Source organism: Meles meles, chromosome 3 (genome assembly GCF_922984935.1).
Source record: "Meles meles chromosome 3, mMelMel3.1 paternal haplotype, whole genome shotgun sequence".
Taxonomy (NCBI): domain Eukaryota; kingdom Metazoa; phylum Chordata; class Mammalia; order Carnivora; family Mustelidae; genus Meles; species Meles meles.
In genome coordinates this window covers 173,242,095-173,258,798 of record NC_060068.1, presented here as the reverse complement: position 1 = coordinate 173,258,798, position 16,704 = coordinate 173,242,095, and the positions used below count along the sequence as shown (strand labels likewise).

Below are 16,704 nucleotides of genomic sequence, written 5' to 3'. Positions count from 1 at the left end.
CAACTACTGTCCCTACACATACCTTCTACTGTCTCTTACTGCCTGATATTAACAGAAGATTCTGGAAGAAAATACAAGAGGGCCTGGGAAGGAGAAAACTAACCTGATAACTCGCTGATGAATTACCTGATCCCCCAGCAACCCACTGTGTTGTCAAAGGAAGTCTATAAAGTGATGCAGTTTAGGGCTTTCTTGTGGCTGAACTCTGTAAAGCATTCATCTGGACTCGAAAAATATTTCAAAGGATATAAAGTGATTGTCCAGCGTGAAGGGTGGAAATAAACAGTGAGCACACCAACTGGAGGTCCTCTAGAGTCTGTATTTTATCAGAAGTGGGCTCCTAAAAAAGGCTAGTAAATGGCTGAGCCCTGAAAGTACACAGAGCCCGAGAGGGAGAAGACAATGTAAACTCAGGAGGACTCCCAAGCTCACGTTGATTTTGCCTTTTAATTCAAGGTTTTCTTTCTCGTCTTGACCTTCTGTTATCCCTGGCAGAGACGTCTCTGTAATAATAGTTCATGTGATGGGCTCCACCTACAAGATCTCACATAATCCCGGAGCGGAGAATCCTGCAGGGAAGCTACTGTTGTTCTTCCCATTTTGCAGACGAGGGGAAAGGCTCCCAGAGATGGGATTCCTTTCCTCGGGATTGTGGCAGCAGAGCTGAGACTCCAACTTACCTGTCTGGCGACAAGCCCTGACACTGCCGGGTTCTAGAACATGTCCACCCTATCATGTAAGGAATCAATCTCCAGGGACTCTAGTCACCCACTACTCCGTCTTGCAAACCCTTCTTTACAACTGGGATCATTTGGGTCTATATTACTGAAGTACCGGCAAGTTGTTAAGGTGCCTTAAAGGCATCCTACTTACACGAAAAATAAGTGGGAAAGCCAGGTGCTTGATCCCTTCCTTCCTCTGCTGGGTGAGGCTTCAGCCCAGCTGCTAGGCTGACCCCCAGACTCCTCTAGGACTTGCCTTTCAGAGACAAGCATGGATCTTCATGTCCACATTCATGTGATGTTCGCAAGTATTCTAGATGTACATGCACCTCTCCTCCTCTTTCCTACTTTCCTTTCCAGTCTCTTGGCTGATTTAAAAAATCTCATCATTCAGGAACAGGATTTGGATTTTTATGTGCTTAGTGGTTTTCTGCAGCTTCTATCTCCCCAGCAGACTGCCCTCAGCTCTCTGCTCTCAGGAATGGGATCTCGTTCATACTTGTACCTTCAACTACTTCCCTAAACCTGGCACCCAGTACTCTATGAACTCTTATTAAATAAATGACTTGTGCCAGCCCAGCTGTACAGTCTTAATTGGTTCCTCCTCTCCCAACAGCTACTGGAATTAGAGATGTACAATGTGGGGACACTCAGTTTACTCAGTTGATATTGCATGTGCCTATTAATCTCAGGGTTGTGAGTTCAAGCCCCAAGTTAGACATGCAGCCTAATTTAAAAAAAAAAATAAAGAATAAATATTCTTTAATAATAAATATTCTTTAATAAATAAATAGGATAAAGAATGTTTTAAAGAATATTCTTTAGAATATTTAAAATAAATAAGGAATAAATATTCTAAAGAATATTCTTTATTTATAAACAAAGAATGCAACTGTAGTTGCATTCCTTCCTATCTATCAAGAAATTTAAGAAAAAAGAGAGAGAGAGAGAGAGAGAGAGAGATGTAGAATTTGACTATCACGTTAAAGCAACAATGGCCAGCCCCATGACCCAGGTCTTATGATGGAATTCAGTTTAACCAAATCCAACCATAAAAACCAACATTCATAGTGTTTTCAGCTCCTATTCTTAAAGAGTATTGATTCCCAAATGCTAAAAACCTCCTAAGGCAAGGAGACAGACATCAGGAACTTGTTTTTCTTTGTTCCTTTTCTTTGGTTTGGTTATAGACTCTGATTATAGAACATGCTTAAGGAGAAACAAAGGGAAACATTGATATTGATGATTAAAAGAAAGCATAGTCATAGCAACAATAATAATAACTAACATTTACTGGGTGCCAGGCCTGGGTACGTACATCCATCACCTCTAGTCCACACAGTGATTCCAAAAGAAGGGAATCAGAGAGGTTAGGTGTCCTGGCCAAGACCACACAGCTGTGGTGGGCAGAGTCCAGGGCTCAACATGCAAGTGTGACTCATGAGAGCCGTGAGAATACTTGAGACAAAGGCGCAGGTTGCTTAGACCCATCTACATTTCTTACCAAGCAGACGAGAAGCTTCTACCAGCCTTTGATTTCCGCCGCCCTCTGCCTGAGTGACAGGGGCAGCAAAGATGACTTCTGTCTTCTCTGCTTGTGCCCAGAATGGAAGGAAGGACTGGTCATGAAAAAACGCCATGAGCTTTCAGAGAAAGGCGCTACATATTCTTAGCGCATTAGAACAACTATTTTATCATCTGGATTATCAGCACCTCCTTCCACCTCATGGTGAACTTCCCAGAGACTAAAGCTGCCAACATTGTTGAACTGCCACAGGACAATCAGGAAAAGACTGACAAGAAGATCAATGCCTCTGGTTTTTTATTCTGTAAGTATTCATTTTAGTGAGGGGCTCTTCGGTAAAAGGGCAGCAAATCTCGCCGTGGAATCCCAGGGTTCAACAACAGCAACAAAATGGTGACTCACTTCTCCCATAATCAAGATGAAGAAAAATAAGCAAATGAACACTTAGGGGGAGACAGGCTGAGACAAACTTACAGACACCTACTTTGCTTTTAAAGTTCTCAAGTTTTTTTGATACAGAAAGATGTACAAGACAATGAACACAGTGAAAGAATGAAGGTGCAGAGAAGTTTGTATAGTCTGAGACTTATATGTGAAAAATAAAGAATTTTAACATACAAGCATTAGACATTTCTAGAAAGAAAGGAAATAAACTGTTTTTAAAAAACGGGAAATTTTACTCTCATACTTTCAATTGTATGTTCTTCTGTCCTATTTAAATTTTTCACCACAAAGCTGTGACTCTGAAAATAAGCATTTCTTGCGTTGATTCGGGAAATGCTTCTTCAGCACCTGCAATGTGACAGCACTATTCTAGGACCATAAATCAATCACGGGACGTCCATGCTGGCTTTTCAGCAGACATCCTAAAGGAAGGAAACAAGTTATTTAAAAATAGGAAACAGAAACAATAAAGCTGGCTGGGAGGACGAGGGATGTGGGGATCCCCGCTTCAGGGAGGGGATATGAAGTCAGCTCTGGGACGACATGTGAGCAGAGCGCGGGAGGCAGTGAGGACGCAAGTTCTGCCGGTACTGACGGGAGAAAGAATTCAGGTCAAGGGGACAGCAAGTGCAAGGGCTCTGAAGCAAGGGTGCGCTACTCAAGGAACAGCCAAGGAGCAAGTGGCTGAAGCTGAATGAGGACAAAGAAACAGAAAAGCAGCCAGAGCCAGCTCATGCCAGACCCCGCGAACCAACATGAGGACACTGGCGTTCATTTGGGGTGAGAGAGAAAGACAGTGGGGGGGGACCGAAGCAAAGAGGGGACAGAATATGACTTATGTCCCGGTGTCTGACTTGAGAACAAACTCTGAGGGGGTTGGGGGGGGGATGGCAGAAGCAGGGAGACCAGTTAAAAGCCTGCCCCAATAATCCTGGCTGGAGATTATGGTGGCTCGGAACAGCGTGACAACAGCAACGAGGTGAGAATTGGTCACATCCTGGACGATTTCTGAAAATGGCACCGAGCGAGCCTGATGATCGATGGGATGAGGAAGCAAGAGAAAAAGGAAGGCACCAAGGACACTCCCAGGATTTCGGCTTGAGCAATGGAAGGACGGAATCGTCGTTTGTTAAGATGGGAAAGACTACAGGAAGGCGGGTTTGCAGGGGGACGATCAGACGTGGTAAGTGTAAATTCCCTGCACCTACCCAAGTGAGCACGGTTGCACAGGCAAGTGGATATATGTGTCTGGAGTTCAGGCGAGAGGCCCTGGTTGGGTGCGGACTAGGGAGTCCACATCTGCATGACACCTAAAGCCGCATAAGATCACCGGAGCAGTGAACACAGATGGACAGTCCTGGCATGTTCTACATTTAGACGAGGAAGAGAAAGAGGAACCCGAAGAAGGGGTACGAAGGGACAACCGGAAGAGCACGAAGAGCCAGGAGAGTGTGGTGTCCTAGAAGTGTGTGGAGAAAGTGGATCAAAAAGAGAGTGCTCACCTGGGCAAACCTGCGTTTTCTGACAGACCGGGAAAGATGAGAATGCGTAATGACCAGTGCATGGAACAACCTGAAGATCTGCGTGGCGTCTGCCCAGAGAGGGGAGAGAGCGTGAGCGGCAGCATAACCTGCCCCTAGCAGAGAGATCCACGTTCTAATCCCTGAAACCTGTAATAGGTTCCGTTGAATGACTCAGAGACTTCGCAGCTATAATGTCGAAGGCCTGGCGAGAGATTATCCCGGACTACCTGTTGGGCCCAATCTAACGTCGCGAGTCCTTCAGAGGTGAGGTGGGAGGCAGAAGACTGGGTCAGACACAGGACTGAAGCCAGAGGAGAGAGTCGATGCACAAACTGGTCTCAACCCACTGCGGCTGACTGTGAAGATGGAGGACCAGGTTGTGAACCGAGGGACGCTGGAGCCTCCCAAAGCTGGGAACAGTCCTCAGCTGACGGTCAGCAAGAAAACCCAGCTGGGGGCCCTCCACTGCCAAGAAAGGAATTCTGTCAATGACCTAAAACACAGGAATTAGGTTCTGCCTTACAGACACCAGGAGGGAGCACAGCCCTGTGGATACCTGAGGTCAGCCCAGAAAGACGCAGGTCAGACTTGTAACACGCAGACCGTAGAATCATCCATTTGTGTTGTTCGACCTTCCAAATTTGCGGTGGGCCATTATGTGATCCATGGAAAATGACGGAGAGCCGAACTGGAGTGAGTTCAAAATAAACTAGGTGAAGAGGAACAGGTATTTCTGAGGAGTTTCGATGGGAGCACAGAAATGGGAAGAAACCCCGAGGGTTCACTGTAGGATTTTCTTTCTGAGAGCAATTACAGCAGATTTGTACGATGATGAGAACGATCCAGCTGGAAATGAAAACCGATGATGTTCCCAGAGAGAAAACCACTGTCGGTGGAGAGGTTGGCTTTGGAGGATGGCACAGAACGTCCACCCGGAGAGCTGACTGCACAAAGGCAGACACCTTGGTCAGCAGAGGCACGAGAGGGGAGTGAGGGCACGGTGTCTCCTGGGACAGCACCTTCCCCCTCAAACAGGAAAAGTGGTCTTCACCAGAGAGGGAGGGAAAGGAGTGCTGGGGGTCTGAGGAGGCAAAAGGTGGGAAATCACTGCCCGAGCCACAGATGTTTCAAGGGATTTGCCACATTTGGTGATTAGCCACCCCTGCACTTCAAAACAGAGACAAACACTCGCAAAGGACATCCAAGTACATCCAGTGTAAACCATCTTCAATGCAGGCATACAAAGGACTAGAAAGAGGAGGAGGAGAGTGAAGATAAAAATCTCTCGGTTGAAAGCCAGCACTGTACTTAGCATCACAAACAAGCGGGAGGAACAAGCAGCTGGGAAGGAACAGGGGTATTATGTTATACTTTTATGTTTGGTCTGATACTTTTCATCTAATGGCCCAGAGATTCACTTCATGAAAATGAATGAGATTCAGCTTCAACTTCTACTTGGGCCAAATCCTGATTTTAGCACTCAGCCCTTTTGTCCAAAACAGGTATCCGCTGCCTCCCTGAGCAGAGTGTCTGCACAATTAGCAGATGCCCTGAAGTTTGAAAGGGATTAGGGAGTTACAGAGCTGTGGAAGGACTCTCGCAGGCAACCTAGTTCATCTCACAGATGAGGACACTGAGTCTCGGAAAGGTGTGAGGCGTCTCTGGCTAGCACAGTTGCTAACATAACAGGCAGAGGACAGAGAAGAGTGCCAGATGTCCAAGCCACCATCCTCCCCATCACTTTTCACCTGAGCTGATACTCAATTTTACTCCTGCTAAAACACCATCTTAATTCTTTGTAATAACAGTAGGTGCCACCGTCCCCAAAGCAGCCCTGAAGGCCATCTGTGATTTGTACCTATTGACATGTGACAATTAATTCCTTTCCTTGCCCATTTGATGTCCATTGAGGTCCTTTAAACGTGGACCCTCTAAGACTGAAGGTAAAGGAAGCAAAGCGTTTCAGTCACAAACCTAAATCCCAAGCAAAGATCCGTGGGTACAGCTAAAAATACTGAATTTCAAAGACTGGTATCGAAGAGCCTCTAAACCCTAACGAGACATTAAGCAGAAGTTCCCAGAGGAACTCAGGAGAATAAAAATGTCGGGGAGGGGGCGGAGGGAGAGACGTTGTAGAATCACAGAATCCTTCCATCACCTGTCTGTGAGTGGAGTTATGACAAGCCTGTCAGTGCAACCTAAAAATTCATTCTGGTATATGAAAGCCACGTCTGTGATGTGGATCATCATCTTGTCAGAATCTTCGTTAAAATAAAATCTGCACTGTTTCAGCCACTCGAAGTCTGTAGGGCTCTTGATATGCATGTCACACTGAAATGCAAAAGATACACGTTACAGCTGAGATGAGAACCGCGTGTAAAGTGTGCACGTGAGCACTCCTGTAGATCCTAATGGGATGCAAATGGAACTCAGAGTCAACCCCACTGGTTCGGAGACGTCAACTACATCACCAACCAATCTGTTCATTCACTGATCAGCAGAAAGGACACTTTAGAAGTTATGGGAATAGAAAAATTCAAGAGAAATCCCTAATTGTGCCCACCAATTTAAGTAGCAGGGTGTATTTTCATAGTAAGATACTCATTTCTCACATTGCACGTTTCTGCAATGCCCTTACTGCAGCCCTCCATAGCCATAAAAGTTACAATCTACAAAAACCATGTTTTGGCATACAATCAAACAATCTCATTGGGGAAAAGGCATCTCTTATGATTATGACAAAGTACACTGTTGGGTTTTTTCCCGAATCCATTCATTATTTTTCCTAGGATTTGCAGCAGGCCAAAAGGTCTACCATCTAAATGGTAGGTTATTGTCCAGCAATGTTTTTCCCTTAATTTTTTTAACCAAAATTTTAGGCCCTTTTAATCGTTTTCTTTGACAAATAATAAATCCAAAATTATCCAGACCCCTTTATTTCTCAGAGAAGCAAATGCTGTGCTTAACTGTTAAGAGAGATTAGACCACAGCAGCTTAAAAGAGCTTCTTCCCAGTACATCCAAATCAATCTTTTATGATCTTTTTTACATAATGGGGTGAGACACGATCCAGCAAATTACTATGAAAATAAGAGCTTCCTGCCTCTTATCTAGTGTTCTATTTTAGAGTAGAGGACAAATTTCATTTCACACTTCCTGTTTTCTATCGCTACTGAACTCTGTTTGCCCCTCTGTCCTCTCCTTAAAGGCAAAACTCTGCATATCACCTGAATGTCACCAACCATATTAGGAAAGGCCACTGGCAATCAATGACACAAAAGGTAGCAAAACTTGTTCAAGATAGGATTTATCAAAAGCCTTGGAGGAGGCACAAAGCCACTGTACTAGCAGTGTTACTCATTTTTCTATAACAAGAAATTGGTAATCCTTGCCTAGTAACTATAGGAGCATAAGACAAATGAAAGGTTTTCCGGGATGCTACCTGGCAGTTTAGTGTTAACAGTGATCACATAAAGAATTTTAAAAAGAAATCTGAATTGCTCAATAACATCTTAGCAGAGATCATCAAAATGGGACTGAAAAAGAAAATCTGAGCAATGATGTCTCATCATGACGTTGACCCTTTGCCTGACTCTTTTGTTTGCCTGACCTTTTCTTTGAATTCACTCAAACCAATTCCCACGAGTAAACACAGAAAATACCTAGTATTTGCTTTTCTGTATATGCCATAGCATTTATAAAGCATTTACCAGGTCATCAAAGATGTCCCTTTGGTGCACGTGAATAGTAATCAAAGTCTCATATTTGACCCGTTCCATGGAACTCAGATCCTTTGTTGTGATGCCTATCAATGTGTTTAGTAGCTCCAGAAAAGACTGATTGGTTTTCTGCATGATTCTTTTATCAAACTTGGCATTTCTGAGGGCTTCTTCTGAATCCCGTGTCCATATCATTTGAATTCCCAATAATCCAACCTTTTGGAAACAAAAAAGTCTTTATGAGTGTTTATGGCATATTAATATATTTAAATAGAAGTTACAATACCATGGATAATGGTGATTAGTATGCAAATATAAGGCCATCCTTGATTACATCAACTTGATTCATGATTTGGAAACCTATGGAAATTCTATTCATACCAGCCACCTGGTGATTACGTACATAGAGACTCATGAGGTGTCCACAATGTTTTCCTTATAATTTTAAATCATTTACCGTTAAAGTCGTATTTCCTTGCTAGATATACTTCAAGTTACTAGAAGGGAAAGAATATGTCTTAAACCTGTTTTTCTTGAACTAATACAAGGTCTACACATGGTGAATACTCACAAAATCTTTACTGATCATAATAGCTAAGAAAACATTTTCTCCATTTTAATGCTAAAATCCATTTCTTGTCTTTCCAGTAAACCATACACTCAGTACCTTTTTGTGATTTATTTATTAATGACATTCAGCAAGGAAAAAAACCTTTTAAGTTAAAAAAATATAAAGAAAACATATACAAAAACATACATAAGACAATATGTGTTTATACATATGACATATATATAACCAAATAATCTGTAGCTGAAACCTTTAAGCTTATCTACATAAAAAAAAATCCTTATGAAAATCTTAATTCTGGTCCAGTCTTAAATTATAGCCAGTTGTGTAGCTTACAACAGACAATGTATGAGATCTCCAATGACTATTCTGTAGAAAATACTTTCCAATTTCAATACACTGACCTGAGCGGGAAAAGAAGAAAGAAATTCAATCAGCTGGAAACCTGTTTCTTGAATATTTGCAGCTGCCTGACGAATCACAAGATGCAAGGAGGCCTGAGACTCCTCCAGGAGAGAATTAAGCCAAACTTCCACATTACCCTCTGCCATCACAGGTTTATCCAATTCAATGGTCTCCCCCTCTCGAGAGGAGATTGACAGAATGCGATCATAGATCTATGGTAGAAGCAAAAAAAAAAAAAAAAAAAACCCAGCTATATTCATATAAAGAATGAATACCTCTGCTGCTCTCTTGGCAATGTTATCCTTCCCAAAGGAAGTTAAGCTATGGATTATAAAATAAAAGGCAAAAGATGATATAAAATCAATTTCAAGCCAACAAAAAGAAGCTTCCCATGAAATCTAGAAGGGAATACTAAATCAGTTCCAAACAGTCTATACCTGAGAGGGGAAAGCTTGTTTTCTAAGAGAAACACTCAGTACGAAGGTGATGATCGAAAGACGTCTAGTTTCCCCCAAATGAGATGGGGCACCGTAAGAGCCTGCCATCCACACCACAAGCTTACCAAGTCGACATTGGCAATGTCGGGGTCAGTATGATCCATGCAAACACCTTACCAGGTAAGCCCAATCCTGTAGGAAATGCCGTTCTCCTTAGGAGAGCTCCTGGCAGCACAGAACATTTTCTGATTCAAACCCAGCTCTTCAACTGGTCGTCTCACGCCAGCCCCCACGCAGTATGGCCTCTTGAGAATAGAATCCTGTTTACTAAAATATGGGCCCAAATGGCGTTCTGCCACTCATTGACCATGCAGTGATGGGGGACACATCTCTGAGACTAATTCACGCTTATAACTAGTCCATTAAAAACCACGCCTGTCCTGCTTTCCCACTCACTTCACAGGCTGATGACGAGTACATCAAATAGGGCAAACTATCAAGTAAATATGAATGTTTGTTGTCACTATCATTCTTTACTAAGTAGAATATCGTTCCCTTGAGCTTCGAGTTAGGACCATATTAATGAACCCTCCCTACTTGTAGACGTGATCTACCAAGAAGCTCATAAGACAGACGTTCTATGGCCTGTCATTTAAACAGTCCCTTTCCAAGTCCTGAATATAAATTTGTATTTATCATTTTATAAGAGTGAGGACCCACAAAAACAGGATCTGCCCCTTGTTGTAGATACATTATGGTTAAGAATAAAGGACAAAAAAAAGCAATGCTATTAAGTCAGGAAACAACAGATGCTGGCGAGGATGCAGAGAAAGGGGAACCCTCCTACACTACTGGTGGAAATGCAAACTGGTACAGCCACTCTGGAAAACAGCATGGAGGTTCCTCAAAAAGTTGTAGACAGAGCTACCCTACAACACAGCAATTGCACTACTGTGTATTTACCCTAAAGACACAAATGTAGTGATCCAAAGGGGCATGTGCACCCAAATGTTTATAGCAGCAATGTCCACAATAGTTAAACTATGGAAAGAACCTAGATGTCCATGAAGAGATGAATGGATAAAGAAGATGTGGTACATATATACAATGGAATACTATGCAGCCATCAAAAGAAATGAAATCTTGCCATTTGCAATGACATGGATGGAACTAGAAGGTATTATGCTGAGCTAAATAAGTCAATCAGAGAAAGATAATTATCATATGATCTCCCTGATATGAAGAATTTGAGAGGCAAAGTGGGGGGTTTGTGGGGTAGGGAGGAAAAATGAAACAAGATGAGATCAGGAGGGAGACAAACCATAAGAGACTCCTAATCTCACAAAACAAACTGAGGGTTGCCAGGGGAGGGTGGTAGGGAGAGGGTTGTTGTGTTATGGACATTGGGGAGGGTATGTGCTATGGTGAGTGCTGTGAAGTGTATAAACCTGAAGATTCACAGACCTGTACCCCTGGGGATAAAAATACATTATATGTTTATTAAAAAAATTTTTTTAAAAATGTGATTTTCAACCACTAAGTCCACCCTGTCCTCCCTTCCTCTCTGCCCACCCTCCTTCTCAAGGCTTTGTCATAGCAGCTCAGTCTTTTCCATCCTTACTGTGCTATCATTTCTGATACTGGTTTCCATGTGCCCCCTTCTATTCACCCCCATTACACTGAGCCATAGAATCTTTCTGAAATATAGATCAGGTCACTTCCCTATGTAAAAACCTCCCATGCCTTCCGTCAAGTTCACGATGAAATGGAATTCTGTAGTGTGGTGCACTTGGCCCTTTGGAATTTGGTCCATATCTCCTTCTCCCCTTTTCCCCTTGCTCATCACTGCCTCTTCCAGGTTAAAGTGTGTACCCCAAAAAATAAATGTTTAAGTCCTAAGCCCCAGTACCTGTAAATGGGACCTTATCTGGAAATAGGGTGTTTGTAGAAGTCATCAAGTAAGATGAACGTGGCCCTACTCCAAGAACTGGTGTTCCTACAAGTGGAAGGAAACTAAGACACAGACACACAAGGAAAACATCATGGGAAGACAAAAGCAGATGTCAACGTGACAGGTGTCTAAGTGAAGGAACATCCAGGGTTGGCAAGCACCACCAGAACGTAGGAGAGAAGCATGGAATAAACTCTCCTATAGAGCCTCCTGTAGGAACTAACCCCACTGGCACCTTAGATCAGACTTCCAGCCTCCAGAACTGTGAGAGAATATATTTCTGTTGTCAATCAGGAGCAACCCTAGCAAACTAGTACAGTTCCTCACAGTTCTGACACCCCGGTTGCCCCCATCTTCAGACCCCTGCGCCTGCCCTTCCTTCTGAACGGTCCATGTTCTGCCTCCCCATCTGCCCAGCTGTGTTTCACTTAAAATCATCAGTTCAAGCACCACGTTCTTTGCAGGAAAGCCTTCCCTTACACTACCAGGAGAAGGCCCCGAACAGCATCCCCATGTGCTCTGTGCACAAGCGCAGCCAATCGATAATTATCAACTGTTAAATTGTCAAATGTCTGATGAATGCTGTATTGCATAAAAATGCCTTCAGTGTTGATTATGATCAACATAATCATGTTGATCCCATGGGCGAGCACCATGCCTGGCACATACCCAGCGGTGTGAACTTACAGGACCAGCTTTTGACTGTTTGTGATGCGACGGGCCCACCACCGCAGCGACCGCGCTCTAGAAAGACCCCACCCAAGCACAGCTCCCCGAGTCCTCCGTATTCCCGTGTTACGCACGCCGTCTGGCACACGGAGGCTGCTCAGTAGAGCAAACCGCACACCAGGATGAATAAATGAGGGTTTACAGGAAGCCCCAGGGGACGACAGAACACACTGTCAAACTAGAAGGGTCACTGTCTCAGGGAACTGTGGGCGACGGGATGGATCAGGTAGCATCCCCTGGCAGCTGTACAAATGGCAACATCCTCACGTTGAATGGCTTCTCTTAGGTTCCCTGCAACTCCATGATTCTAGAAACTTCTTGGAAGTGTTTAAAAAAAAAGGTTTCAATCAAGCATGATGAGAAACAGGGACTACAATCGTGCCAAAAACGTCTGAAAGCTGATTAAAACAATCCAATCACTGAGGTAATTCTGTTTAGTGAAGGCATTATTTTCTGAACAATGCTTTCTTGGTTTGTCGAATTTCTAAACACCTAGCTTGGCACGCAAAACCGTGACTGTTACATATAGTGCATTCCTAATCATGTTCAAACTAGTTGTTACTCAAATTTACACTTTGGAGATTAAGAAATCACACAGCTCTGAAGGCAAGTGGGGCCCAAAAGTTCGCTTTTCATCACGGGCTGAGAGCGCGAACAGACAGGGAAGTCACCCTTTGTACCGACAAGAGAGCTACTTCATAAAGACAGTGAAAGTATAAGAAATGGCAAGTGTTGGCCAGAAGTTCGAAGTAGGAGAACCTTTTCGTGGAACTTGACGGTTTTGATGTTGTCGAACACGTTCAGCAAATGGGCCTGTATAGTGTGTGTGTCTGACGCCTGCCCCAGGATCTCCAAGAGCGCAGGGTCTGAGACGAAGAAAAACCGAGGAAAACACAGCCGTTTTTTCTCCAAGTACCTGTGTGGGGAGAGCCAAAGAGATACTGTATAAGCACACACAGCAGGCCTTTCTAGAAATAAATTAATCTGGGTGGGGAAAGATCTTGAGACAATCTCATTTTCCCATATACCATTCAATGTCTTGTTTTGTTTTATTCCTCCTCTTGCCAAGTAACATTCCATATTTGGACGAGAAATTTTTTTTTTACAGGATTGATAGGTGAATTTCTTCAGTTTTTACAAGGGTAAGGCATACATTTGACTTCATCTGGAAAACTGTACTTTCTTGGTGGAGGACGGGAGCAATTACACACCGGGAGTCTGGGGGGGTGGGGGGGGTTAGATTTGTTTGCAAGCACAGTGCTGTGTCAGCGAAAGGCTGCGTCTCATTCTTGGATTGCATCTTAAAGAATACAATGAATCTATCACCAAGCAGAAGTAAAATCCAGCTCTGAATAAACCATGTGAAGAGGTTCTGGGTTTGCTCTCTGCTCCAGGATGTACTGAAACCCGGCAAATGTTCCCGTCATTGCTCTGCTTTCAACTGTGCTTTCATTTCTCTATTTATTTTATGGCGACCCCTTACACTATGGATATAATTTTTCTGTTATTTTCATATCAGTACCACTGTAACTTCATTTCCTTGCATACTTCCATATAATTATTGCAGTTTTCATTGTAATTCCTTACATTGTAAAATCTTACCAGAAATCCTTTTTAAACTTTTACCTTTTTTTTTAAAATTTCTGTTCCTTCCTTGTCATGTGTATTATTGTTTCATTCCTGTGTAAAATCATGGGGGAAATGTTCTTAGCGCATATAGGCAGAGTCCCTTCATAGGAAGGTAGAGTTTTTACTAAGGACGGTGCAGACCAGAAGCCAAGCCAGCTGCACCCTCTAGACCACGCTTGGCCGGCTACACTTAGTCTAATGCTAGACCTGTGTGTCATTGGGTGGGAGGCCCAGCATGAGGGCAGGAGCTAAACTCCTTAAGACAAAAGAGAGGACTTTTTTCACAGGCTGAAGGAAGCAAAGAAAGGAAGGAGACAGAAGGGTAGACTGTGGAAGTGAGGTGCCTCTAAAGCGACAGAAATGGACAAGCTTTGTATGCAATGTAATCTTACTCCTCAACGCTCATGAAATACTCGGTAAAAGAGACCGTTTTGGCAATCTGGATTTATTTACTTCGGGCATGTGAAAAAAAATACAAAGTCTGGCCTCAGAGAGGGGACAGAATAAGACCACCCAAGAGTCTCTGTTTCCATACTCCTCATTTTCCTAAAGTCTTACTTTTATGCTCAGAGTGTTTTATGTTGTTTGTTTTAACTTTTCTTTCCTTACTCTAACAGGCCAATTTTATTTTAAATATCCCAATCTATCTTATTCGTAGAAGCTTAATCTTTACTCTTTATTGAGAATTGGGAATTCCTTATTCTTTATTCTTATTGGTAAGAGTAAAAACATTCTTACCAATTCGTCCCCCTTACTTGTTGTACCCTTCACAGTAACCTAGTCTGATTCTGATGAGGAATCAGGTAATGTCTCTCCGTGAGACAAGGCTGAAAAGAGGCACATGGTACGTGACGACCAAACCTCTGTGACAGAGTAGACAAGACAATTTATTCCGGACCTGTCAGAAGTCCCTTCTAATTGCTGCACACCCTCATCAGCTGGGAAGAGTGTTCTTTTGTGTAAACATTAATACTCCAGTGTTTATACAAGGACTATGTGCTTTGGCCTATAACCCTTAGGGAACCAAAAGTCATGAAAAGCTCAGTAAAAACTATGAATAATTTCAGAGTGGACTTATTCCTCCAAGGAGTTACAAAACAATGTCAAAGAGATAGATCGCAATTTTAAAAAGAATGAAAAAGAAAAGAGGAAAAAAGGAGTGTGTTTGCGTGCATGAGTGTGTATGTACAATGGAGGGTTGGGAGAGGAGGAAGCAAAGAAAAGCAACAAATTCAGCTGCAGAAAGACCAGGGATATGACTCCTCAGCAAGCTTCTCAGGGGCAACTGAGTCCTGCATGATGTCCTAGTGATTCGTGCCCCTCAGCCTTTCCAACATGAAGAGCTCTGAGAGCATGGAAGCTTTCTAATCCTTTTCTTCTTTCCCTCTGGCCTGCGTCTGGTGGTAGACTGCGTGGCCATCAAGCTAGGTCTCCAGCCAAGAACCTTTCCAGGTGCTGCAACACGGCTGGTCGTGCTAATCATTATGGTTAAAAAGAATGGTACATGATCACTCGAAAACAAAAGTCCTTTCATCAAATGTCTTTCAACAGTCACTTGCTTTCATTCAACAATTTCATAAAATGTATCAAATCATTCATACCCAAGAGTCTATTTTTTCTAAAAAAAATCTATTTTGGAGGATTTGCTTGCAAGTAGTTTTGTTGTATATTAAAACTAGTGTAATGTTGTGTCAACTATACTTCAGTAAGAATAAATTATAAATGAAAGCATGTGTAGTTAACTGTTTTTACAATATTACTATTTAACATATTTCTGCTCACGTGACTTGATCTTGACTAGCCAAAGGAAAAGAAAAATATCTGTTGCTCCTGGGATTCACCCAACCTGCTTCCTATACGTGTGTGTGTGTGTGTGTGTGTGTGTGTGTGTGTGTGTGTGGTGTGTGTACACCACAGATGTATGAAGCCTCATTTCTATATAATCTTGACTACGTGTGTGTATTACACTGTTCATATTGTTCTTGGTTGCATATAATGAAATATTTTGTCTCTTCAGATGTTCTTACAAGACGAAACTGGAAAAGTAGGTGTATTAATTTTAAAAAGCAAAAGCTTCCTGAGCATGTTTGCAAGATCTTGACCCCGTAATGGAAGAAGCCCTAAGTCCCATTATTCCAAAACATGAGGTGCAGCCGCCAGTTTTATCTGTACAACAACATCAGACATGAACTAAGTTTCAGCAAAAGAAAATCAATGTCCCTAATGCTATCTAGTCCCTCTGGTCCTGTTCATCTCTAGGATGCTAAGGCAGGTTTCCCAGGGCCAATTAACTTACCCGGTGAGGGATTTCTGGCACATCTCCAACTGGTCCAGCAAGTGTGGTAACAGCTGCCCCATGGTCTCATCCCCAACACAACACTGAATGACATTTGGCATTTCATGGGCCCGAGTCATAATCTTCACCCAAGATTTATCGATATTGGAAAAGCGCTTGGCTTCCTACAGAATGAGGTAACAACACACGCTTGGACACATCTGTGAGCTCAAGGTCAGAGCATCTCACAGACCTTCCACTGAGACCAGATTCCTGACCAGTCTGGACAGCCCAACTGTACATGCCTGAAATGTCCCTTGTGTTCTATTTCAACTCTCTGTCTGCACCATCCCAGCCCCTTCCTTAAAGAAGATACCCCCATTATGTTAACTAAAAGAAGACAGATACAGAAATGAAAATACAATATAAGACAGCCTGGGAGGGAAACTCCCAGGCATTTTTGACAGTTATCTCTAAATAAAGTGAATTTTATGTTTTTCAACTTTTCTATTGTGAACACTGAATTGTTTGTATATCTAGGAAACAAGGCAAACATTTAAAAATAAGATACAAAATTAGGGGATGCCTGGGTGGCTTAGTCAGTTAAGCTTCTGACTCTTGGTTTCAGCTCAGGTCATGATCTCAGAGTCCTGGGATCAAGCCCCAGATCGAGCCTCACATCAAGCCCCACATCAGGCTCCCTGTTTAGCAGGGAATCTGCTTCTCCCTCTTCCTCTACCCCTAACCCCTCTCTTGCTCTCTCTCTCTCTCAAATAAA

The 16,704-nt window shown here is 42.9% G+C and overlaps 1 protein-coding gene across 1 annotated transcript in view; it reads right to left on the bottom strand.

Annotated features, from left to right (window-relative positions):
* DNAH5 (dynein axonemal heavy chain 5) overlaps nt 1-16,704 on the bottom strand; it is a 273,433-nt gene that overhangs the window by 133,914 nt on the left and 122,815 nt on the right. Inside the window, exons 31-35 of the mRNA XM_046001046.1 lie at nt 15,948-16,111; nt 12,782-12,938; nt 8,905-9,117; nt 7,924-8,148; nt 6,373-6,545 (exon numbers count right to left, since the gene is read on the bottom strand). Of these exons, the coding sequence (XP_045857002.1) occupies nt 6,373-6,545; nt 7,924-8,148; nt 8,905-9,117; nt 12,782-12,938; nt 15,948-16,111 (932 nt within the window). The remainder of the gene's footprint in view (nt 1-6,372; nt 6,546-7,923; nt 8,149-8,904; nt 9,118-12,781; nt 12,939-15,947; nt 16,112-16,704) is intronic.